The 26,014-nt window shown below is 38.1% G+C and overlaps 1 protein-coding gene across 1 annotated transcript in view; it reads right to left on the bottom strand.

Annotated features, from left to right (window-relative positions):
* The window catches only part of sspo (SCO-spondin), a 78,506-nt gene that overhangs the window by 2,376 nt on the left and 50,116 nt on the right, over positions 1–26,014 (bottom strand). Inside the window, exons 92-116 of the mRNA XM_077554228.1 lie at positions 25,814–25,948; positions 24,844–25,081; positions 23,263–23,415; positions 23,125–23,171; positions 22,754–22,924; positions 22,503–22,679; positions 22,236–22,391; positions 21,852–21,976; positions 20,492–20,631; positions 20,361–20,407; positions 20,035–20,280; positions 18,942–19,103; positions 17,526–17,642; positions 17,176–17,314; positions 16,909–17,105; positions 16,669–16,839; positions 15,761–15,888; positions 15,468–15,607; positions 14,374–14,420; positions 13,698–13,862; positions 12,324–12,541; positions 10,484–10,579; positions 4,449–4,509; positions 3,939–4,069; positions 555–705 (exon numbers count right to left, since the gene is read on the bottom strand). Coding sequence (XP_077410354.1) covers positions 555–705; positions 3,939–4,069; positions 4,449–4,509; positions 10,484–10,579; positions 12,324–12,541; positions 13,698–13,862; positions 14,374–14,420; positions 15,468–15,607; positions 15,761–15,888; positions 16,669–16,839; positions 16,909–17,105; positions 17,176–17,314; positions 17,526–17,642; positions 18,942–19,103; positions 20,035–20,280; positions 20,361–20,407; positions 20,492–20,631; positions 21,852–21,976; positions 22,236–22,391; positions 22,503–22,679; positions 22,754–22,924; positions 23,125–23,171; positions 23,263–23,415; positions 24,844–25,081; positions 25,814–25,948 — 3,558 coding nt within the window. The remainder of the gene's footprint in view (positions 1–554; positions 706–3,938; positions 4,070–4,448; positions 4,510–10,483; positions 10,580–12,323; positions 12,542–13,697; positions 13,863–14,373; positions 14,421–15,467; positions 15,608–15,760; positions 15,889–16,668; positions 16,840–16,908; positions 17,106–17,175; positions 17,315–17,525; positions 17,643–18,941; positions 19,104–20,034; positions 20,281–20,360; positions 20,408–20,491; positions 20,632–21,851; positions 21,977–22,235; positions 22,392–22,502; positions 22,680–22,753; positions 22,925–23,124; positions 23,172–23,262; positions 23,416–24,843; positions 25,082–25,813; positions 25,949–26,014) is intronic.

The following is a 26,014-nucleotide window of genomic DNA, read 5'->3' as shown; positions in this document are numbered from 1 at the left end:
TTGCCTAAGTTGTTTTGCCATGTTTAGCTTCATGTTTTGTTAGTTCTGTTTTTTTTGCACTTTGAAGTTAGCTTTTTGATCCTCTTTTTTGGACTGCACCTCTGCCTTCCCGCATCTGGGTCCTAAAGCCCCCACCCTATTGACAATCGTCAGTCGACAGTAAGTGGAAATTAGTATTTTTAAATGTATTAATTGTACATGAAAAATAATGAAATTACCAAAATTCAAACCATAAAAATGAGTCAAGTATCCCTGTAACAAGAGTATGAAAACTTACAAAAAAAATATTCAATTTATTAATTTACAACAGATATAAAATTAATATAGTTAACTACTGAAGTCTTCCTATTAATTAAGATTAACATTTTTAATTGCCTCACACCCCTAATATATATATATATATATATATATATATTTTTTTTTTATTTTATTTATTTTTTTATTATAGTGTAATTTTATGTGGTAACTTGTTCCACGCAGTAATTTTCCATCTCTTGCGCCACATTACAATACGAGACGGACATTCAAATCGCACGGCTTTGGCTTTGCCTCACCTTGGCAGCTGGTGCACTCGCAGCTGTGTATGACGGGCAGGACCACCGGCTCGCTCTCGCCACTGTCACACCGCAAGTTGAGGAAGCGGACGGGGTTGTCTGGGTCCAAGCGGTAACTGCAGCACTCGCACACAGACCTTAGGTAGGGCTCCTGTGTTGAGATTAGAGAGGAAGCTTATTCAAAGTTCATGAACAGATCAGATCTATTCACAAGTGGGTTGGAAATGGGAAGAAGAAAAAAAAAACACCAATTTTTTTTATGTCCCTGAGCGGGCGGCCATTTTGCCATTTGCCGTCGACTGAAAATGACGTCACAGTTGCTCAGGGCTCAGGTAACGAGCAATCACGGCAAGCGGCAAAATGGCCGCACGCTGAGATGGATAAAAATACAAAGCCGACAGAAAAAAAATAAAAATAAATATGAGAATTTTGAGAAGTATTCCAGGATTATCCATCTATCATCTGCTCACCTTGTGCCTGGTCACAGGGAACGCAAAGAAAACGCTTAAGTTGGGGCACTCTTAAGTCAAGGTATCTGCCTTTACAAAGTTGATAATGCTCCAGTTTTTGACTGACAGTATCAGAGGGTGCATTTGTTCAGCAATATCTACTGTCAAGAGTCGTTTTAGGCCAAATAAATCACACAAAAAATTTGTCTCGAGCCGCAAAACATTTGAAAATTGTGATGAAGGAAACAGTGTGTGTGTCTAATGTACTGTAATTAGACACAAACACAAAATTATGACAGCCAATATATGGACATTCATTTTCTTCTAATTTCCTCTTCACTTTTTGGGGGGTTAATTTTTCATACTTTGTTTTTCATACATTTTTAGACTTTAAGAGTTTCTTTTTGTAGAATTTCTGTCAAATTTCAATTTTTTTTTGCAATTTTATGGACGTATGGTCATTTTCTGCCTTTCTTCCATTATTTGACTTTTTTATTTTTTATTTTTACAGTTTTTCTACCCTTTTTGCTATCAGTTTTCTGACATTTTTCGGCAATTTTGTAGATAGTTTATAGTAATTTTTTTCTTTTGTTTCTGTACATTTTATGGTTACTTTTTGAACTTTTTCTTTTCTGCCTTTTTAAAAAATGTATTTATGCTTTGTTTTTCATACATTTTTAGACTTTCTTTTTAGAATATTTTTAGAATTTCTGTCAAATTTCTGACATTTTTGGCAATTTTATGGATAATTGGTCATTTTCTGCCTTCCTTTCGTTGTTGTACATTTTATGGCTATTTTTGGACATTTTTTTCTGCTGTTTTTGCTACCAATTTTCTGTTATTTTTGGCAATTTTATGGCAATTTTCGACTTTTTCTCTTCATTTTTGGACATTTTTAGTTAATTTTGAAAACTACTTCATCTACCTTTCCTCTCCATTTTTCTGACAACTTAAAATGTTGGATGGCTCCAGAGCAGCAGGTTTCAGACCCGTGTTCTCGGCCAACAACTTCAACAATGAACAAAAGTTAAACACATCCGAGCAATGTTATCGCTGTCATGGCAAACATTTCTATACAACTTCTGTGTTGGCTCAGATGACATGAGTAGTGACTATAAACAAGTGTTTCTATTCCATTGGTATTTTCCGACGACGTGTAGCAGTTTCGCAGCATGCCACTTCTTCACCGGTTACCATGCCCTGTTGCCACAGTAACAGTAGGTAATGACACATTTGGCTCAGCTGATGTTTATTTTTACTAATCTCTCAGCATGACTGACTCTATTTTTAAAGCGTAGATGTATGGATGCCAACAGAGAACAAAGTCGCCATGGTGATGCGGCGCGGTCTCCGCTGTCTTGTGAGGACGACGAAGATAAAATAAAGGGGTGTTCGAAAGAGGCAGACAAAAGCTTTAACGAGTTGGAACACGTGACCTCCAACATTCTCCTTCACGTGCGCTAATCAACGCGTCTATATTTAGCTTGATGGCGAGTGACTCAACAGCTTAATGATGCTTGTGCCCAAACTGAGTATGTCTCTTTGCACAGATGAGCATTGCAACTTTCCTGAAGAAAGACAGTTAACACAGCAGAGAGTTGCAACAAAGCATAAAAATCCATCAAGTGAAGACTTGTAGCTTCAATAATTTGGGAGATGTACTTCAAATATATATGACCTCCAAGCCATGGAGGGAGAATAAACAAACCGAGGATATGAGGTAACATTATGAGACACCTGAACCAAGCCCTCTTATGTACGACGGCGTATTAGGCCACGTATAAATAAAATTTTTTTTAGAGGGTGGGGGGAATATCCCGAGAAAAAAACTCGTGTAAATTTGCCACTTTATAAATTGGCAAATTTTCCACTTAATAAAGTGGCAAATTTGCAAGAAAAAACACGTAAATTTGTGTCTATATAAAGTCGTAAATTTGTGACCCTAAAAAGTGGCAGATTTCTCGCAAATTTGCTTTATAAATTGGCAAATTTGCCACTTTATAAAGTGGCAAATTTGCGACTGTAAAAAGTGGCAGATTTCTCGCAAGTTTGCAAACTCGCAAATTTTCCCCTTTATAAAGTGGAAAATTAACTACTTTATAAAGAGGCAAATTTGCAAGAAATTTACTCGTAAATTTGTGACTTTATAAAGTGGCAAATTTGCAAGAAAAAACACATAAATTTGCCACTTTATAAAGTGGCAAATTTGCAAGAAATAACTCGTAAATTTGTGACTTTATAAAGTGGCAAATTTGCGACTGTAAAAAGTGGCAGAATCATCGCAAGTTTGCAAACTCGCAAATTTTCCACTTTATAAAGTGGAAAATTAACTACTTTATAAAGAGGCAAATTTGCAAGAAATAACTCGTAAATTTGTGACTTTATAAAGTGGCAAATTTGCAAGAAAAAACACATAAATTTGCCACTTTATAAAGTGGCAAATTTGCAAGAAATAACTCGTAAATTTGTGACTTTATAAAGTGGCAAATTTGCGACTGTAAAAAGTGGCAGATTTCTCGCAAGTTTGCAAACTCGCAAATTTTCCACTTTATAAAGTGGAAAATTAACTACTTTATAAAGACGCAAATTTGCAAGAAATAACTCGCAAATTTGTGACTTTATAAAGCGGCAATTTTGCAAGAAAAAACACATAAATTTGCGACTTTATAAAGTGGCAAATTTGCCACTGTAAAAAGTGGCAGATTCCTCGCAAATTTGCAAACTCGCAATTCCACTTTATAAAGTGGCAAATTAACGACTTTATAAAGAGGCAAATTTGCAAGAAATAACTCGTAAATTTGTGACTTTATAAAGTGTCAAATTTGCGACTGTAAAAAGTGGCAGATTTTTTTTCAGTTTTTTCTCTGAATATTAAAAAATATATATACGTGGCCATACTTATGAGACAGTTGACTGTGTATAATGTTCTCCATACCTCCAAGATGACATCAGTCCTGGACAGACAGCGCCCCCTGCAGAAGCTGACCTCCACGTTGTCCAGCCGACAGTTTCCCTTTGTGATGTTCTTGACCTGTACGTAACGGCGGCACTCGGGCGCTTGCTCGTCTGTCAGATCCGCACAGAAGGAGAAGAGGCGGACGGGGGGGTGAAAGAAGGCAAAGGGGTAAAATATAGGTGAGTTAAAAGAGCACGGGAGAAATAATTGAGAATATGTGCTTCAATTTGCATTAAAAAAGGAAGAGGACAAAGCCATAAGATAGTTTCTTCTTTCTGGGGGGAAAAAGTGACTCTGCTGTGGCCCCTTAGCGTGTGAAGAAAATAAATTTAAGGACAAGTGTATGTTCTATAATGCAATCTCTTGCTAATTGGCCACTGCAGCTGCCTGTGCTATGTCCGCTGCCATTTAATGAACCACAAAGGATTCTCCAGAAGTGGCTGCTTCATATATTGTCTGAGTTGCATTTTCTGTCGGTTTCTCATTTACCTGGAAAAGGTTTCCTGCAGACCGGACAACAGCTGCCTGGTTCTTCGACTTTGATTTGCCCCTGAGGGAGAAGAAGAAGTTTGTTTAGAAAGCTAATGCCTGGGGGCTATTTGTGGCCCAAAATAACATTTGGCATGGCCCTCATCACATATTGTTCTTTCACAAGTTATTTCACTGACCATTAGCTTTTTTGTCTTCCTTCACTAACAGGATATTAACAATTGTTGTCAGCATGCAAAGATGGAGTAACAGAAGCTGCTGACTTGGGAGACATTTGCTTTTCTCTGAAAATAGCTGCTTCGAGAATGCACAGCCAACACCTGCTTAAGCGCAACTCTGAATCTTCACCCATCTGCATCATTCTATCAAACATCGCGCACACCTAACTGTTCACCCGGAGGACATTTCCGCCCACTCGGCACCGCCGGCAGTCTACCCTCAGGGATGGCAGGAACGGACTCACTGAGAGGGTGGGAGTGCATGAGCAGAATGACTTGAAGAACTTCAAGATGGCTGTCTGTATGCATGTGTGATGTGTGATTTTTTTTTTTCAAAAAGGAAAAAGTACTTGAATAAGAGCATTTGAGGCAAAAATCCCCAAATTTTTTTAGTATAATGTGTGTGGGATTAACAGGGATGTAACGATAACTGCAATATCGTGATATTGAAATTGCCACAATATTGTCTGTTAAAAAGGTGAGGTTATATTCGATTTGTGTCGTTCTAACCCCCTCTGGTGGTCAGTTTATTAAAGCAGTTTAATTTTAATTTGGAATGTTTTGGCCAGTGCGGTGATTATCTCTCATATAAATCAGTCATACCAGCAAATAAAAAAATAATAATGGGGGGGGGGGGGGTTAATATTGTGATTTTTTTACACAGTAGCATGAGGTTGTTGTTTTTATATAACCAACCTCCCTACAATATCGTATCGTGATGTTTGGATATCGTTACATCTTTAGGGATTAGGATAGGACCCTGCCATGAAAAGCGAAAAATCATGAGTAATTAATTCTGACTGAAATAGCATGAATTATTTCAGAAACGAAACTCCTCAACTCACTTCAATCAACTTCATAGACACCAAGATGCCACTAGATGGCGCCACAGCAATAAGTCACAAGCATTTGCACTCACATTTATCTCCTTTAGGGCATTTTAGAGTTTTCAATGAATCTACTAGGCACCTTTTTTTTGGGAAAGTACGAGAAAGGCAGACATTTTAGCCAAACGTTCCATCGCGCCAACAACCTCAGATGCATACGCATGAAAATTCAAGAGTAAAGTTGAGATATAAATAACAATGACACTGATAGTAATTCATTCATTAAATGACCTTTGTTATACCAAACGGGAGAACTTTTTGCGTCTAAAAGACATGAATGATGGTTTAAAAAAAAAATAAAAAAAAGAAGCCCACTGTCTACCTTTGAAACTCACCTTGAAAGTTTGACCTGTCAGCAATTTTATTTTTACCCCGGCCTTCATAAAGCACTGGTGAGTTAAAGACCTACATTAAGCATACTTGTATAGAAGATAATTGACTCATCTGTTCAAATTCATGAAGTATAACCTTAATCAACCACATAGTAAGGATAATTTAACAAAATATGATACTCAAGTGCTCATTACGTTGCACTAAGATCCGAATGAATCTCGAAAACAAAATCTGTACCTGTCAAATGCACTGCAAAAAATGGATACATATTTAATATGAAGATTTTTTTTCTTCTTCTCCTGCCTGTACAGTGTGCATACATAATTGACCACTCAGACGGATGTACACTGCAAAATGACCAGTTAAGCGTCCATGTGTTCATTTTCAGAAAAAAAAGTAAATTGACGATTTATTAAAAAACTATGTAATATGAAGGAAATTAATACCAATGGGCTATCATTAAAAAGCACATTTCAGCCATGTCAGAGAGTGTTTTTGTTAAATTCGTAATAGAAGTCAACCAGTGGGTGAAATCAGCGCCCAGAGTGCACGCTCATGGGTGGATCGAGCAATCACATATCGATCGGGTTCAGCCGCTGACTTTTAGAAAACATCCCCCACAATCTTCAGGGAGCCGAGAATGTGCACTTAAAAGCTAAATGACACATTTGTGACCACCCGAGACATTGTGTGAACCGGACCACCCTAGGGTAGCATTCAGCAGACAAGCAGGCCTGGCATGCCGGGCTGGGAAAAGAGTTGGTTTTCTTGTGTTTGCTAACAGAAGAGGAGAAATGGTGTATTTTGGAACAAAAAAATTAACTGCGTATCTTCCCTAGAAACTATTTAAAAATGTATGTTTTCATTTGCATTTCACCAGGTATGTGAATATTCCGTGCCTACTGCTGTCTTCAAGCTTTTTTTTTTTAATAGATAACCAAGCTAAAAAAATATATTTTTAAATCGCCCTCGAGCACATGCACTGCACAGACAATCACTCAGCTGTGTAATAAAGACGAGGATTGAGATAAAAGATTCATGGGGGGGCTAGGTTATAAAAAATGAGGCGTGATCATTTCTAAGAAGAAAAACTTCACTACAGTATTTTGTCTATTATTGGATAAATATGTTAGAAATTGTCTCTTTAGTAGACAAATTTGATCGACCAATACTGTACTGTGTATTTTAAATGTAACCATTGTGGGCCATTTATTTAGTAGGCCACCTGTAGAGGTGGCAAATCCAGGTCCAGAAAGTAAAAACTGTTTGGCTAGCTAGCTAGCACCAGGGGCTAACGCCAAACGGTGCTAGCTAGCTAGTAGCTACCTGTAGAGGTGGCAAATCCAGGTCTAGAAAGTAAAAACTGTTTGGCTAGCTAGCTAGCACCAGGGGCTAACGCCAAACTGTGCTAGCTAGCTAGTAGCTACCTGTAGAGGTGGCAAATCCAGGTCTAGAAAGTAAAAACTGTTTGACTAGCTAGCTAGCACCAGGGGCCAACGCCAAACTGTGCTAGCTAGCTAGTAACTACCTGTAGAGGTGGCAAATCCAGGTCCAGAAATTAAAAACCTTGCCACAGTTTGCCGTTAGCCCCTGCTCCTAGCTAGCACCAAGGACTAACACCACGCTATGATAGCTCCCTAGCTAGCTCCCTAGCAGGTAAACAAACACCATGGGAGCTAGCTAGCATCTAGCGATGAGGGCTAAAGCCAAACTGTGGCAGGATTTTTACTTTCTGGGCCTGGATTTGCCACTTCTGGCTACCTGTGCCTTTAACTTAATCCACATCTTACAACCACAACAGTCACATCGCAATTATAGAAAGAAACAATCAATCCTGGTCAAAATGTGCCACTGTGCCATTTACAGAATCAATATTTATCTAATAATATGACAAAAGTATACAAATTGAAATAAAGTACATCATACTCATCAGAGATGCTGATTACGAAATGGATTCATGTGTGCAGGTCGCTACAGACGTTTTGCTAGTCGAACGTGGCTTGTTCTGACCAACCAATCAGAAGACAGAAAAATGCTGAGTGGTTAAAGAAACAGCCACATTGCTAACATAATTTCAATTAAATCCGATTAAAACCTACTTGGAAAATAGAATTGTTGTTTTATGTGCTGCATATTGATGGCGTCAGACCGAAACCTTATTTTTGGAGTAAATTCCATATTGGGTGTTGAAAATGGCTTGCACTCATTGACGATGTAATGTTGAACAATGAGTCCCTTGAAAAGTGATCATTTTGGAGGTGAAACTTTTTGCCCTTAATCAGATCATCTGCAGTGCTTGTGAAATCCGCTACCAGCCAGTTTAACTAACAGGCCAGGGCTTTAATAGCCAACCGTATTTTTCACGCGGTACAGTAATGGGTGAAGGCAAAGCCAACTGTATTTTTCACATTACTGCTTATCCCAAAAGAAGCAAGGACAATCCGATTTTCGAAGTCTTTATATTCTAAATGGAAATGTACAAAACGAGAAATCAAATTACTCAGAATGGGAATGAAAGTAAGATGCTGAGTCATGGTGTATTTTGTGTTCTGGCTGGCTGTGTGTGTGGCCAGCGAGCAGCCTATTGTGTGCGTCTGCAGCCTGCGGGCCCGCTAACACAGTGAAAGATGAAGGTCTGCGTGGGTCATCAAACAACTACCATTATGACTTGTCCTCCAGGTACACCACAGTAAATAACCTTGCATGAAGCCGTATAGCTGTCCTCTTCAATGCAGATAAATGCACTAAAAGATACATTTTAAAAAAGGTGGGAACTTTTATGCTGTTCTCAACAGTGGTAAACAAACAACTGAGACTAGCTTGTCCACCACATGCTCGATAAGTACATCATTAGTGCTATTATAAATATATTTAGGATGTGAAAGATTCAGAGAGATTGTTTCATGTTTTTGTCACATTTCTGAATGAAAGATGCGCCCGTTTTTAGACCAAGTGCAGTCTATTTTATGTTACCCAAACAAAATAAAATAGAGCCCTTAGTTCGATTCAATTCACTTCCGTTCAATCCGAAATTGATTAGTTATAGAACATCAATTCTTAAATATCAAGGACAAAAAAGACCTCCACAAAAATTGAATTCCAAATTAAATTTTGCGGAGGCGGTAACTGGTTAAAGGATTTAGTTTGTTAATGAAAGTGAGTAAGTGTTGCACAAACATTGACCATCAGCAAGGATGAGATGAAAATATTTCATAATTCTAATTCAATAATTGTACCATGTTTGTACGCGTGCATGATTGTGTGAGTGTACTAAAAAAAAGGAAATAACTGTAAACATGAATTAAAAAGTGCAACAAGTCAGGCTTTTCATAAAAGTAAGAAAATACTTTTAAATTCATGTGAACAGTAAATAAATAAATAAAAAACAGTAAGATTTTATGAATCGATATCAGGCTCGAAAAGGAAAATCGATTCAATATAATTATTCGTTTTTTAAACCCAGCCCTAGTAGTTTTCCTGTTTTCTTTCTCACTAAGGCAACGTTTCTCAATAGTAAAAGAATGTTTCTTATTTGCATGAGAAGGTTTCTTAGAAAGTAGTCCACTAAAACTATTTTTGTATATACTTGTGACTTATACAGCATATGCCCAAATTATAACTTTTTTTTAAGGTAGCAGCAATTACTTTGTAGATTAAAAAAAAAAAAAAAGTAAAAAAAAAACATAGAAATGCGATTTTGTCCATTTTCACAGGGTTTACTTGTTAACTATGCGTGTCAGGCGATTAAAAATTTTAATCGTAATTGATCACATTATTTCGATAGTTAACCCCCGATTAATCAAAAAATTTATATCTGTTATATATGTACAGTAAAATATTTTTTCAAATTTTCATACTCAACATAAAAGTGAAAAAAATGTTAAACTAACAGAAATATTGCTGCGTCTTTTAGTCATTGATACAGTAATTTCGTAATAATTCAGAAAATTTTGTTAAAATTCAAAAAATGCATTGTACTCTAAAAAAAAAGTGTGATATTGATTTGTGTAGAGGTCATTTTTTGTCACTAGATGGCATCATTGCATTTGTAAGACGTTGGCGACAGCATTTTTCTTTTCATATTTAGAGCTATCTAATCTTCAACATCAAGTAACTTGTGAAATCCTGCACATTTTTAAAATTGTAAAATACAACTTGAGCCCAGTGTCCACAAATATATGCATTATTATTAAATCTATTAACTGCTAAATTTTGACGTGGACGTGTCTGCTGCGTTGCGACTGGAATTTTTCCCAGTACGGGGCTTTCCAAGTAAGGGGTGGTCATTAATTGTGCGTTAAAAAAATGAGTGTCGTTAAAATAACTTTAAATTAACGCACTAATTTTGACACCCCTATTGTTAACACATTCCTTGTATGAGCTCTAGGGCCCACTCAGCACTGCTGCCATCATTATTATGCACAATTATTATTTTTTCCCTTGTGGTGTACTTTAGAGTGGCACAGTAATTCAGTTGTAGCCAGAGCTTTCAACAACAATGCAGTCAATCTGATTCTGATCTAATTTGAGGATAACTGAGAAACAGGGCAGACGGTCATGTTAGGAACTTGATGAAATGCCAGCAAGCGTGTCTCACCTCATCGCAATGGAGTTTGGGGCACCTCGGCTGGCACAGTTTCTTCCCATTCACGCAACGACATGACAGGCAGTCCTCCTCCCACTCTGATCCTGCCTGGCTCACACGCACACACAGAGAAAAATATGCGCCATTTGCATTTTTACTCAAATTTCTGTCCCCAGTCACTGAATATTTTATAAAGTGCGGCTGGGCTCAGATAGCTCAGGATCAATGAATGACATTGCTACATACAGTACAGTGAACCGCCCTCGCTGTGGTAAAAATTAGGGATGGGCGAGTACCAATACCTGGTATAGGTACTCGCCCATCCCTAATTTTGATGCTAAAAATAGAACGGTGCCGTTATGGTCCTCGCAGACGCTAATTATAGCTCTTATACACACTACATTATATTCGTAATGTGGCTTTTTTGTTTACCTTTGAGTTTTACGTATACTAATTCCTATACAGAGCATCCTTCCAAATTAAAAGCATGGATTTCAAAACAAGATATTTGTACATAAGTTATCCCATATCTACTCTTTTAGTATTGCAAAGCATGATTCTTGCTCTTGTAGCTGCAGAACAGGAACTGTGCCCTTATGACAAGATAAGGACTGAACCATTTTGTTGTTGGAACGCCCTGTAAAAAAAAAAAAAGAAAAAAAGAGAGGGTTCGGGAGAGTGTGCCTCAGAGCCGGTAGGAGGTTGTAACTGCGCACATCTCTGTCTGTTCTCCTCGCGAGTAAAAATAATCTTAGTCTCTTGTCTTTCTTCCTTGTCTATTGTTTATTAAACGTTCTAGGTTGACTGAACCTGACAATATAATTAAACATCACACACTAAACAGCTTGAGAATTCTTAACATGGTAGATATTGCTAAATTACTTGAAGCTTTATTGTATTGAATTGAATTATTTGCAATTCACTCTATTCCTTAAAATGAAGTTGTACAACTACATATTTTTATTGGGGCTTTCTTTCCCCCCTGGCCACTGGATATTGTTTCATCTTATTTATGGATTTTTTTTTTTTATTCATTTAATTCTGTGCTCTATGCAAAATTACTTTTATGAGCAAATTGAAAAAAATATATTTACCATTAATTTCATTTAATTTTAAGGAAATTTGCTACAAATAGGATGTATATGTCATTTTTTTAAATTATTTGTCATTGTTTTTTTTAAATTTTTTATTTTATGTATCATAAGTACTAATGGTATCGGTCTAAAAAAAAGTGTCATCAAACATCCCTAGTAAAGATAATGTTATGGTATTGTAATTATAACAGCACGAACTGTTATACGGACTGCGAGAACATTTATATATGTTGCCAACAACAAACACAGAGACTTCTTAAATTCCGTGGATGAAAAGCTCTACGGGGTGATTTCCCCGCTCACACTCAGCGGCTATTTGGCATAACGGCCATGAGGCGGTTGATTAGAAAAGCCGTCGAGGGCCTTTAGACGCAACATTTGTCATCCCATGCTGACAGGACGACAGAGAAGTGAGAGGGAACGAGGAAAGACGGCAAAGAAAGAATAAAAAAAAAAAAGAGTTATTGAGAGAGATATCAAGAAAAGGAGATTTGACCTCTTGTCAGAGTATGATTCATTCTCATAATCCTATAATATCCCTTTCTTCATAAATTATTCCTGGCAGGCTTGCCCAGTTGCGGTCAGAGTGCTGGCTTTATACAGCGCGGCATGCATAATTGATGGTGAGGAGAGGCATTGTGGTGTAATACGGCCCCCGGGCATGTCACTCATCTTCTTATCGGCCTTTTATGAGTAAATAACACAATGGGAGTGAATAAGATGACGAGGTACGAAGATACGCGTATGTGTGTGTTTACCTCCTGCACGGCGCCGTGGTCGTGGCAGGGGCAGAGAGCAGGGATGACGCAGGCGCCATCCGTGTTTCGGTAAAGCCCCTCCTGACACACGCAGCCCTCTGACGAGTGACTGCAGTTCACGGCGGCCGGGGAGTAAATGTCCTCGCAGCTCCTTTCGCACAGCGGAAAGTCTCGGGACAAACTCCTCCTCCTCTTCCATCGCTGTCCGTCAGGACACGCTGCAGAGGGGGAAGAGTCGGTTGGTGATGAACAGGGTGTCAGGAAAAAAAGGAAATTAGAAAGGGAAGATAAAAGCAGCAGCATAAATGAGAATTGATAGATCGCTACGGTATCTAAAATGTGGAATGCGTTGAGGATTTATTGTTTGTTACCTGACTAATTCCATTCATCTATACCAGTCCCTAAAAAGTTTTCTTTCTAAATTGGTTTTGACAAAAACATAAAAGCAAATTTAAAGTACTGTAAAAAAAAAAGTCCCACCTCTTACTCACCACTAGGGATGTAACAATAACTGCAATATGGTGATATTGAAATCGCCATGTCACGATTATTAACTCATTCACTGCCATTGACGACCATAGACGTCAAAAATTCATGTGAACTATTTTTATTAGTTTAACTTTTTTTTTTCATTTCATAAATTTTTTTTATGAAAACCTAGCTTTTTTATTGTACATTTATAACAGATATAAAATTATCATGCGATTAATTCCGATTAAACGGCACTTATTTTTATTTTTTTTTTAAATTCGGCCCGTCAGGCGATTAGTTTTTAATTGTAATTAATCACATGACTTCAATTGTTAACTAACGGTTAATCACAAATTCTATATCTGTTCTAAATTTACAATATTTGTTTTCAAAGTTTTCATACTCTTGTTAGCAAAAGTGGGAAAAGAATGTTAAACTAATAGAAATAGTTCAAGTGAATTTTTGACGTCTATAGCCTTCAATGGCAGTGAATGAGTTAAAAGTTGATAAAAAGGTGAGGTTGTATTCCATGTTTGTAGTTCTAGCACCCTCTGGTGGTTAGTTTATTAGTGCAGTTAAATTTTAATTAGGAATGTTTTGGCCACTGTGGTGATTATCTCTCATTTAAATCAGTTATACTAGCAAATATATCTTACAGCTGCACAATAAATGTAAACATGTTTGAACATTGAATAAAGTGCAGTGAACCGTTTCTTTTCTCCCACCCGCGTTTTTTTCCTCCTTCTGATTGGATTTTGTAAATTTTCGTTACTGTGTTGTTTTTGTTTTCATTTTAGCCATTGACCAAATTGCCAGTCAATTTTAGTTATCGTCATCGTCTCAATGAATGAATTCTATCTTAGCTTTCATTTCATTTTTGTCGACAAAATGATCACTGCTCACCACAATCCGGCGCCATGCAGGGAGCAGTGCGATGCTCAGGGCCCTCACATGGGACCCCGGCATAGTGGCTAGGCTGTAACACAGTTCTGGTGGAGCTTTGTTGTCCCGTACCACAGCTAGCTGAGCACGGACCCCACGGGGACCAAATAGACCACTCACAGTCCACTAGTGGGGAACAGAAAAAAAGGGATGTGTAAAGACAATGGAATGATATTCAACAATCCAGAGATTGAGAGACAAAATGTAGAGGCTAAATGGTTTAAATCGAGATATGAAATAAATTGTAAATAAATTGAATAGAGCTAATGTGCTAATAGAGATCTATAAATGATCTCTATAGGGGTGGGCAATGTATGGCCAATGGGCCACATTTGTAGCACATAAATATTTATATTTTACATACATAGTTCATTTTATTTATTTCAACTAGCCCATCTGTCCAAGTAAACATTCAAATGTGTCTCTTGAGCAGTTAAAATGACTGCTACTCACTTATGTCGTTACTCAACTCGTGCATTACGAACATTTCTACAAATACATCATACTCTTGACATTTGCCACTTGAAAGGATTGGCACATTTTTATTGCCCTGGTGCTTTCATTGCCATAAACGTGAGATCCTACAAAGTGTCTTAACCGCTTTCGGCATTAGAAGCTGAGACAGAGCATCACTCACCGTCGCAGAGCTTGGAGGTGCAGTTAAATGTTCCTTCTTGACACACACTGAGGACAATAAAGAAAATGTCAAGTCATATTCAAGCACTACGCTTCATTATTGTGAATAAAGGATGACTAAGTAAGTAGTCCTCACATAATACAGCTGAGATAGTATGTTAAAACACTCGAAAGGAATTTGTCCAATTTTTGGCTTTTTGCTTTTTATTAATATTAATATAAAATATAAAGCATATGAAAAAAAAATCACTGAGTGAGATGAAATTGCACCTAATTGTCCAAAACATGTTGAAGTTCAAAATGGCACCGTCCAAAATTTCAAAATTATTATTGTCATTATTATGTATGGCAAAAAACATTTTATAGTACACATGAGTAAAAATGTCCAAATTTCGTCCTATTGACTCCCATTATAAATCATAATTTTTCATGTTTTTTTATGCACTGTACACCTCATGTGTTTTAGTGCACTTCCCACGATTACCCAATTTATCCCTTCACTGCGGCATCAACTAAACGTCGAATTATTATTTTTTCCTCTAGAGTCATAAAAGCCATAATACACAAGATGGCGCTGGCGAGCTAATTATCATTTTTGGTTGAACTGACTTATGTGCTTCCTATGTCCCCATTCTTATACCAAAACAAAAACGCCCGGTTAGAATCGAGAGCTCAGGGCTGTGAGCGTGTGTGGACGCAGTAACAGTGACGTGCACGCATGCGAGAATATTCCAATTTTAATGTGTTTTTTATATATATATATACAGATGATAAGTAGTTGTGCTCTTAGGACAATATTACTTTTATTGTCCATAGAGGGCATCAAAAACAAATACATAAATAAAAGCTGTATATGTATGGATAGATCTGATGCCACTGAACATTTTGAGTGGTCGCAAGTAAATAAATATTCAGAAATGACTTAGATATCACACTTCCAATAGTGAGCCAAATTTTGGCTCATTTTACCCATGTGTCGTAAAAAAAAAACATTTTACGTTATGAGGGTTTTAAAATAAATGACAGGACATGGAGGAAAAAGGATTGCGTGAGTACAGTATGTCTGCCACCCCTACAAAAAAATAATGTGCGCACCATGTGTTGCAGAGGTGCTGAAAGGACCTTCCAGGTGATAAGACTTCTGTGCTCATATTCGACATTTGGTAGGCAATCGGGAGAGAGAGCAGTGAACAGGGACATTCTTTATGGGACACACACAAGTCTCCATGCAACACCTGGTTAAAACAAAAATATATATATTATGCTACAATGACGAAATAAATGACAATTTCATTAACCCTTTTAATATCCATCCTATCCCAATGCAGGTATAGAAATGCACTTATTCCATCCAATCACACACAAGAAACATTAGGAAGTATCCAGACCTGTCCAGGTGGGCAGGAGCACCCGGGGTTGCAAGGTCCTGCCAAACACTGAGTGTGGGGCCAGAGGTCTTCACAGGTAAATGGACAGGAACCTGAACATTCACTGAATACATGGCCAGCCGGACACTCTGTAATTTACAACAAATGTAATATTAACTTATTAGATAGACCTTCATGGAAATCAAAAATTCTGCTATTACAATAATAATAATGTTCATTTGTGATTTACAAGATTTTTTTTTAATTACTGCAGAGCTATGGCCTTATTAAATGAAGCTACTTCCGTTACTTCAACATTGTTCCTTGGCACCAAGATGCCAAAAGATGGCGCCAAAGCAATACTTTTATATTAGACAGGGCTTTGGCCTAAGCACAAAGCTACTAATAGGTGAGTTTTTCAGTGAAAAAAGGAGGGTAGGTGCTATAAAAATCTGTAAATAACAATCTACAAACACGCTGGGGAACACTGTGCATCAAACAAAGAGGGTTTTTTTTTCAGAATATTTCCCCTTCTCATTTTATCTTTATTTTTTAATCTAAACATGTTAAGTAAAACATTAAACTGTTAGCCTAATAGCATAATTTCCTGAGTCACTTACTGTTACCAAGTCAATAAAAAACACCAATGTGCTATCTAAAAAAAATTTTTTTACATCTTTCTTTTCTCTCTGCCATAAATGTTCAACATGATAGATCTTTGACGTCTATAGCCGTCAATGGCAGTGAATGTGTTACGCAACTATGGCATTAAGCTAACAAAATATGAAAATAAGATAAGATACAGCGTAAAGCTCACGACCTATACATAATATACTGTAAAAAATAATATTGTTTGTTTAAACCCATGTGAGTTACTAAACTGACACATTTCCTGCTATTCTGGAAGTGATGCTATTTCTTTCTTTTACCAGTTCTGCAGCTGTTGCTATTGCAGACAGTATGTTGCTCAAGGGGCCCAGCACAGGCGGCCCCGCCCGGCTCTGCTTCCTGAAGGATTGTCTTATTACGCGTGGACAACCCACCGCCGCACGTCGCGCTGCACTCGCTCCAGCTTGACCATTCGCTCAACAAACACCCCACTGGATGGAAATAATATTAGAACAACAAAAATCTCCAATTCATTGGATCATTACAAGTATGTTTCGGACCTGGGCATGGACCCAAGTCACAGCTTTCGGTCTGCACGGTGTCCGAACAGGAAGGGCCGTCCTCTGTGTGTTGGCAGTGGCGCCTTCTTGTCCGCTGGCCACGCCCACACGAAGCTGAGCAGGTCGTCCACGGGGTCCAGGGCTCATACACAGGACAGGGAAGATTGGTACACACTAGAGTGCCATTCTCACACACACTGTAAACAAAAGGGGGTTGGGAGGTGGTGCCATGAACAAAAAAAATGAGCTTTACTGTGTTGGGCTCACCAGGTGTTGCAGTCCATAACGAGCTCTTCGTTTGGCACGAACTCCAAGGTCCCATTGCCCGATGGGATACCACAGCGACATTCTGCCACAGGCACGCAATGGCTGTCCTGCAATAGCTGTCCCTCTGGGCAACGACAACCTGGGAGGGAAGGCAGGAAGGAAAGCAATCATCAAATCCCAAAACATCCATCAAATCTACCATTATTAATAGTAACATTTTTATTAACACTTTTCAAGACTTCTATCAATATCTATTACTTTCAGTATGATGCATGTTGTGGGCTGTGCTGTCTACGACCGAGATGTGAACAGAGGGTTGAAATGAAGAACTTATGGAAGTCATCACATACCTGAATGACAGCGTCCTTGGAGACACTGCACATGCTCCCATAAGTCAGTGCAGCTGCGAGGACACTGATTGGCACAGGCTTCTTGGTAGATCCGCCCCCTGTCTTCACAGCGTTCACCTTGAATAAAGGATAAAGTCTCTTTAATATATGTTTGCATGGCAAGATTTGACATTAGTTAGGCGATAAAAACACTCAAAAAACAGTGGGGTGAAAAAAATAACACAATTGGGTCAAAAATGGACTGACCGAACTTTTTAGGTTTAACAACTGAAGAAGTCAGGTCGATTCATTTTTGACCAATTTCAATTATGTCATTTCATAGGTGTCAAACTCCGCTCCTGGAGGGCCGCAGTCCTGCAGGTTTTGGATGTTTCCGTTCCGACCCAACTTTTTAGGTGAAATAACTCATAAATATGAGTCAAATGAATAACCCCCCAAAAAATGTTTTGTGGGTTATCCAACTATTTGGCTTAATTAAATAACCCAATTGAATTGGGTCAAAAATTAATAGACCAAACTTTGTGAGTTATTTAACACAAAAACTTCAGTCACAAAGCAACCACATCTTTTGGGGTTATTTTGTGGGTTATTTATTTGATCCAACTTTTTGGGTTAATTGAATACCCCAATTTAATTGGGTCAATAATGAACCAACCCAACTTTTTGAGTTAGGTCAATCAATCAATCCAGTCTATCAATCAATCAATCTCACACTCTGAAAAGAGTTGGGTCAAAAGTAACACAATCATAGATTTAAAAAAAATGGACCGATCCACTTTATGGGTCAATTTGACCCAACTTTCTGAGTTGTTTTATATAAAATGACCCAATTTTTTTGACCCAAGTAAAGGATCTGACCAATATTTAAAAGTTGTTTTACACTAAAACATCCATTTCATGACTCAAAGTCTCAAAATTAAAGACAACAAAATAAAAACAGTTAAGGAAAAAGAAACTGGGAACTACGAAAAGAAATAAAAGGGGTTAAAAATATAATTTAAATAGCAAACTAAAAAAGTGTGCCTTGAGCCGCCTCTTAAAAATATCAATATATATTTAACCCAATAAGTTGGGTCAAATTAAATTAATAACCCACAAAGCAACCCAATTACAATACCGTATATGTGTTTGTTTATGGGTTAATCATTTGATTCAATTAAATAACCCAAAAAGTTGGGGCAGTCCCTTTTTGTTGTTTTTGTACAAAACGACCCAACGTTGGGTCAAATTGACTTTTGAATTGTGTATATGTGTTTGTTTATGGGTTAATCATTTGATTTAATTGAATAACCCAAAAAGTTGGGACAGTCCCTTTTTGTTGTTTTTGTACAAAACGACCCAACGTTGGGTCAAATTGACTTTTGAATTTTTGGCCCAACTGCTTTTAAAGTGCAATGTTATACAGTTGTGTCTTACCTGGGCAAAGTCCCGTGTTGCAGCTCTGGCTTTGCGTCTGTTGGCTCCGGCAAAGCGGTCCTGGGGGAGAGGCCAGAGGATGCCTGTAGCGTTGCCGGACTCCACCACTGCACGGCTCTGCACAAACTGTCCACGCATTCCACACGCTCCACTGACATAGATCTGGAATATGGAAAACGTGACCAGACTGTTCATTGCCTATTTCACATTGCCAGTGTTATTATAATTATTATGGAGCTGTTTTTGTAGTACAACCGTCATCTGTTGTTTGTGTGCAAGCATACTGGAGTAGTCGTATGTAGTTGATTGGCATTTAGAATAATTACTTTCCAAAGCTCTCCTTTCACACATTTTTGTCAAATGTTGACTTTAATTTCCACTCAGGCTTTAGGTGGATGACTGCAAATCCAAAAGCGTGCACTCATGCTAATCATGAATCTCAATTTCAAACAATGAGCAAGAAGCATATGTTCTCAGATCCCTACAATTCATCATTTTTGTGATTTTATCCGCTCAACCTAAAGAGAAGATTTATCATTATTACACATTCAAAAGCCATACATAGCATTTCATGAATGTGTGAATCCCAGCCATTTTCACTGACAACTCCCAAGCGCCTTCGCTCCCGGCTGTTTTACTGGATTTTGATTGATTTTGCAAGACCCACAGAATATTATGTTCTATTGCTATATAAAAAAAATTTTGAAAAAAAAACAAGATTAGAGTCTCTTCTTTCATCAGGAAAAAAAAGTATATTTCTATCTGTATCTCTATCAGCAATTAGCATAAGAATATAGCTAAGTTTCATCTTTATTCAGAAATCTGTTTAAAACAGTGGGGGAAACAGCTTGTTGCAACATAGCCCTGGTTGATCTCTTATACTCTGCTGTCACCTGCTGGTCATTTTTGTAATAACTACCATTGCTTGATGCATGCTCTTCAGTTCAGAGGCTGCCTCAAAGCCTTCTGTATACTCTAGCATAAAAACAACAACATTTAAAAAAACGTATAAATACGTCTTTGGGAGCATGGTAATATTCAAAATAGAACATATTTATATGTTTTTGGAAGTAAATGAGTTAATATACAGTACCTTGACAGAAGCTATCATCCGGGCAGAGCCTTGCCTCAACTTGTGGGTGTGGACATTGACTTTTCTCCTGCTCTCCAGACACAAGAAAACCCGAGTCAAACTCCAAACAGGCCCGGAAACGCCTCTGGACTGAAACCATTTGACTTCCGTTGACAGCCCCTTCCAGGAGTGTGCTGCTGGGGTTCAGGGAGGAGTAAGGCATGCAGGGAGAACACGGGGTCCATTCTGACCATTCACTGAGGATGACTAAAGAAAAGGGAAAACATGGAGGTATTAAACAATGTGAAAATGTTATTCAACCAAAAAAATAATAATCTTCATATTACCTTCACACTCTCTCATGTCACACTCCAAAGTTCCATCATGGCAAAGGCTGAAGACATACAGGCAGATAAAGAGACTCCCTTTTATCAGGTACAAACAAATGAGTTAAGAGACTGGACTATTAATGGCTGACCAGGTACTGCAGCCGATGGCGACTGTGGACCCCTGAGGAACAGTAACCGGTGTAGGCGATTGTCCCGAAGGTTGGTGCTGCAAGTAGATGCAACCACAAAGCTCCGACGGTACACAGCTACCATTCTGCCGGAGCAACCCCTGCAAGAACAACAAAGACCATTTTTAAAATTACTTTAGGGACTGTGTTAGTTTCATGTTGATCCTTCTGTTTCCAGCACTGGCGAGCTCATAAAGATAGCAAACTTGTTTTAAAAAAATGATTTAAGATGGCTTGTAATTGATTTATGCATTTTGTAGTTGACTTTCAATGATTTATATCGTACATAAAAGGCAAGCCATGACTGTTAAAGTTATCACAGTAACTAGTGCTGTCATGTTTTATAACTGCAGGGAGCAGCTTTCTGTTCCATATTTCATTACCTGCCCTCCTTACTGCTGTATGCGCATATTGTCAGTCCAGCATGAAACATTTTGCAATAAATCAAACCTGAAAGCTCACAAACTTAGCTAAATAACATTATAAAACTGTCATCGTAGCGCATATCAAAGTGATAGATTACCAACAGTATGTATAGCGTGGCATATTTCACTTGTTAATGTTGGTTTAATGCTGGTGTGGTCCCATAAAGTAGTCACCATAAATATCATGGACATTAGAGGTCCAAAATGTGTGTGTTTTTTTTTAAAGCCATTACATTTGAAAAATGTCTTATTTGAGTAGTGAGTAGTTTGTCACTTAGAAACAATATAGGTAACAAACTATACATTAAAACAGTAAATAAATAAAAATAAATAGAAATTATTCACCTCGTAAGCGCTGTGGACCTATATATGGAAGCGCATTCCCGCCAGTAAAAAAAAAAGTAAATAAAAATAATAATAATTTAAATTTTTTTTTTTTTTTTTTTGTGTGTTAAAAAAAAATCCCCTTCTGTTTTTTGACACATTTTTGGGGGGAGTTTTTTGGAGTATTTTTATTTTTATTGTCTGTTTCTCTGAATATTTTTTCTGTTTTAGCGAATATGTTTTTTCTGCCATTAAAAAAAATTGAGATAAAAAAAAGTACTCAGAAAAACAGTGGGAAAATTATTCAGAAAAACAAGGAAAAAAAAAACTAAAACACTCAAATAACAATGCTCCCCCCAAAAATTTGTCAGAAAACAGATTTTTTTTTTTTTCTAATGCAATACGCTTCCGGACATTTACAAGTGGTGATTTTTTTTTCTTGGTGGAAATGGGCTTCCATACAATACGTATGACATCCTTTAAAAATAAATAAATAAATAAATAAATAAAATTCTGGACCTTTCACGTATCTCACTGGGAACCCCTGTAATAAACCATTGCATTGAAATTACCGGTGGACAGTAGCAGCCGGGTGTACACTCCCTGACACCCATGCACAGGTCTGTCCGTCCATGGAGCTCACAAAGCTTCTCACAGGGTTTGCCACATGGGGAATACACGAATGGTGCTTCACATTCTAACAAAGCACGAAAAGAAGAGTATCAACAACTGTGTAAAATCACACAACTATATTTATTCTGAAACAAACTGGTGGCAATGCTAGTACTTCAGCACACTAGTAGAACAAGGGGCAAGCTAGTAGAATGATTTTGGATTACTTGTGTAGTTTTTCCACTACTATTGCTATTATTGATATGAAATAAATGCTATGTAAATTTGTACGTTAAATATAAACACAATACATACACCGTGTAGCGAGTACATTGAGCTCTCACCATCACACTGACTGAGGCTGCATGGTTTGCTCTGTGTTTCAACAGGAGTGCACTGCTGCCCCCTGGTGGCTGGGGTGACAGCTACGCGGTAACGCTGCTGCCTCTGAGACTCACATGAGCACTCAGACCAAACGCTCCATGCTGACATGGGGCATTCTGCAAAAGGAGGCAGAAACTCGTTATGTTGTAGTTCTAAATAATCTATTACTATAATACATTTCACCAGTAGTAAAGAAAAGAATGATGGAAATGTGTGCCTGTATGCACCTGGACATGGTTGCTTGAAACAGAGTTGATTCTCTTCTTGGTTCATCTCAGCTTCAATCTCAGCAGCACAAGCTGCCGTTCCTCCCTTCCCGCAGACGCACACCCGACGGCGCACCACAGTCCCCGCCCCACAACTGCGGGAACACGGTGACCATGGCGACCAGGGGCAAAGGTCATCTGAATACGGTAAGCAAGTGATTAAGGAGTGTATTTACACTCATATGTAACATTTGAGGAAACTAACTACAAACCCAGACAGGGAGCGGTGTGACATTCTTGGTTCTGTCTCTCTGGACCGTCGCAGTGAGAGCCATTGTGACGAGGTGGCGGGTTGATGCAGGCGCGGGTTTGAACTTGTGTTCCTCGTCCACAGGTCACAGAGCAGTCAGACCACACTGACCATGGAGTCCAGCCGCCATCCACTGGAATTAACAAAGAGACGATATAAACTGTCCAATTGCTTTGTTGAGAAAATATGTCCCTGCAAGACACTTACTTAAATTAATATACTCACTGTAAGTTATGTTTTTTTAAAATTGAACCAAACAAGCACAAGATAAATAGGCTGGACTAAATGGCCTAACTGTTTGCACTTACTATTATTCATGTAAATGTGACCAACCTCTACAATCGATGTCTTGGCAGAAATCTCCCTCTGGAGTGCATGTGCTGCAAAGTAAATAGCTGATGTTCAACTTTCTTGCTCATAGTCAATACATTTACCATTATTTTGTCCTTTTATTGCACACATATTTCTCACCATTGTTTACACTCTCCCTGAAGCCAGGTGTCTCCCACATGTAGCTCCTGGTCGTCATGGAGACAAAGAGGAGGGCAGGGCCCTGGCTCACAAGGCTTATGATTGACTTCCTCAAATTGGCAATCTGTTCCCTCCGTTTCGGAGATGAGAGACCTGAGACACAGTATTGTCATTGCTTCTTAACTGGATCGAAAGTAGCAGAGGCAAAACTAAATCAAGTGTTATGACCACATAAAACACACGGACCGACAAAAAAAAAAAAAAAAGAAGTTGTCTCTATGCCAAATGGCAAATGGGAGTGTTGTTTTTTTGGGAATGTCTAAACTGCTGGCAACAAAAGTGACTACACCCCTAAGTGAAAATTTATGAAGTATTTAATAAAATGTCTAATTGTGTCTAACTTGGATAATGCAGGATGAACCGTAATTTTTTAGTTTGTGGCAAAGATGACGACAAAGCTTCCTATACTACGGAAGAGGATTAGGGCCAGTGAAGAGAAGAAAAAAAGAAGGTTGTCAAGATTCTCGTTTTATTCTCAGTGAGAGTGAGAATTCGGATTTAAAATCACAGAAGTCTGACCTTAAAGTGAGAATTCTGACTTAAATGTCCGAATTCTGACCTTAAAGTGAGAATTCTGACTTTAATCCCAGAATTTTGACTTTAATCTCAGAATTCTGACTATCACTATAATGTCCGAATTCTGACCTTAAAATGAGAATTCTGACTTTAATGTCCGAATTCTGACCTTAAAGTGAGAATTCTGACCTTAATCTCAGAATTCTGACCTTAATCTCAGAATTCTGACTATCACTTTAATGTCTGAATTCTGACCTTAAAATGAGAATTCTGACTTTAATGTCCGAATTCTGACTTTAAAGTGAGAATTCTGACATTAATCTCAGAATTCTGACTTTAATCTCAGAATTCTGACTATCACTTTAATCTCAGAATTCTGACTTTAAAGTGAGAATTCTGACTTTAATGTCCGAATTCTGACTTTAAAGTGAGAATTCTGACATTAATCTCAGAATTCTGATTTCAATCTCAGAATTCTGACTATCACTTTAATCTCAGAACTCTGACTTTAAAGTGAGAATTCTGACTTTAATGTCCGAATTCTGATTTTAAAGTGAGAATTCTGACATTAATCTCAGAATTCTGACTTCAATCTCAGAATTCTGACTATCACTTTAATCTCAGAACTCTGACTTTAAAGTGAGAATTCTGACCTTAATCTCAGAATTCTGACTATCACTTTAATGTCCGAATTCTGACCTTAAAATGAGAATTGTGACTTTAAAGTGAGAATTCTGACATTAATCTCAGAATTCTGACTTTAATCTCAGCATTCTGACTTTAATCTCAGAATTCTGACTATCACTTTAATCTCAGAATTCTGACTTTAAAGTGAGAATTCTGACTTTGTGATGTAGAGCTATGAATTGTGGGGGGAAATCAGAAAGTCAGAATTCTGAGATTAAACAGAATTCTGCCACCCTTTATTTTTTCCCTTCACTAGCCGTAATCCTCTTCCGTAGGTTCCACATTACTAGAACCTAAATATAATTGACTCAGCTGTACCTGTATCTGGTTCTCCGACCCTGCCCACAGGAAACACTGCATGATGCCCAACTGGACCAGGAGCTCCAAGTGCATGTGGCCTGGCAGCTGTGATTGGTGCAGACGAGCTGTCCATTGGTGCAGCTGCAGTTGTTGCAGTCGATCTGATGCCCGCTGCCAGCAGCCCAAATTTGGCCCTGCAAGTCCACGCAGTCACACTGCCACAGATGCACGCAAGCGCCATCCTGCTGCAACTGTCCTGCATGCACACACGGGGGACGTGCTCAACATTAGATGCTCTCGAGAGGAATGGAATTAAGTAGCAACATTTGCCATTTTGCCACTTGCTGTTGACTGAAAATGACATCACAGTGCCGCAGGTAACAACTAATCACGGCTCGCCTATTTTCTGCATTTGGTCATGTGACGTTTGGAAACTGAGCCGCGATTGGTCGTAACTGAGCCCTAAGCAACTGTGATGTCTTTTTCAGTTGACAGAAAGTGGCAAAATGGCCTGAAAAGGATAAAAACAGGTGGATTTTACTGCTTAAGTCATATTCTACAAAAATAATATTAACTCATTCACTGCCATTAACGGCTATAGACGTCAAAAAATCATTTAAACTATTTCTATTAGTTTAACATTTTTTCCACTTTAGTTAACAAGAGTATGAAAACCTAGAAAAATATATATTGTACATTTTAAACAGATAAAAAATGTGTGATTAATCGTGAGTTAGATGGAGCCATATTTCTATTAGTTAAATTTGTTTTCCAGTTTGTTAACAAGAGTATGAAAACTTAGGAAAACATTTTTTATTGTACATTTAGAACAGATATAAAACTTTATCTTCAGTTAACAAGTCATGTTATTAGTTATGATTAAAAAATTTAATTTCCTGACACCCCTAATTTATTCCAATAATGACATAATAGTAGCAGACCTTCTGAGCAAACAAGCTTATCTGTTAATAAAAAAAGATTTCTGTACCTTTAGGGCAGCGACATCCGGGCTGACATTCAGTGTTGGTTTGGCACTCGATGCCTTGCTGGAGGTCAGCGCAGCGCTGTGGACACTCGTTGGCACAAGGCACGACCTCCTGTCCAGGCGGGCATCCTTGTTCATCTGACAAGACAAAAACAGAAGGTCAAGAATTTCGCCAAAACGCTCCGAGCATTTGCAATTCGCATA

The sequence above is a fragment of the Vanacampus margaritifer genome, chromosome 20 (assembly GCF_051991255.1).
Source record: "Vanacampus margaritifer isolate UIUO_Vmar chromosome 20, RoL_Vmar_1.0, whole genome shotgun sequence".
Taxonomy (NCBI): Eukaryota; Metazoa; Chordata; class Actinopteri; order Syngnathiformes; family Syngnathidae; genus Vanacampus; species Vanacampus margaritifer.
This window is presented reverse-complemented; position numbering and strand designations above follow the sequence as displayed.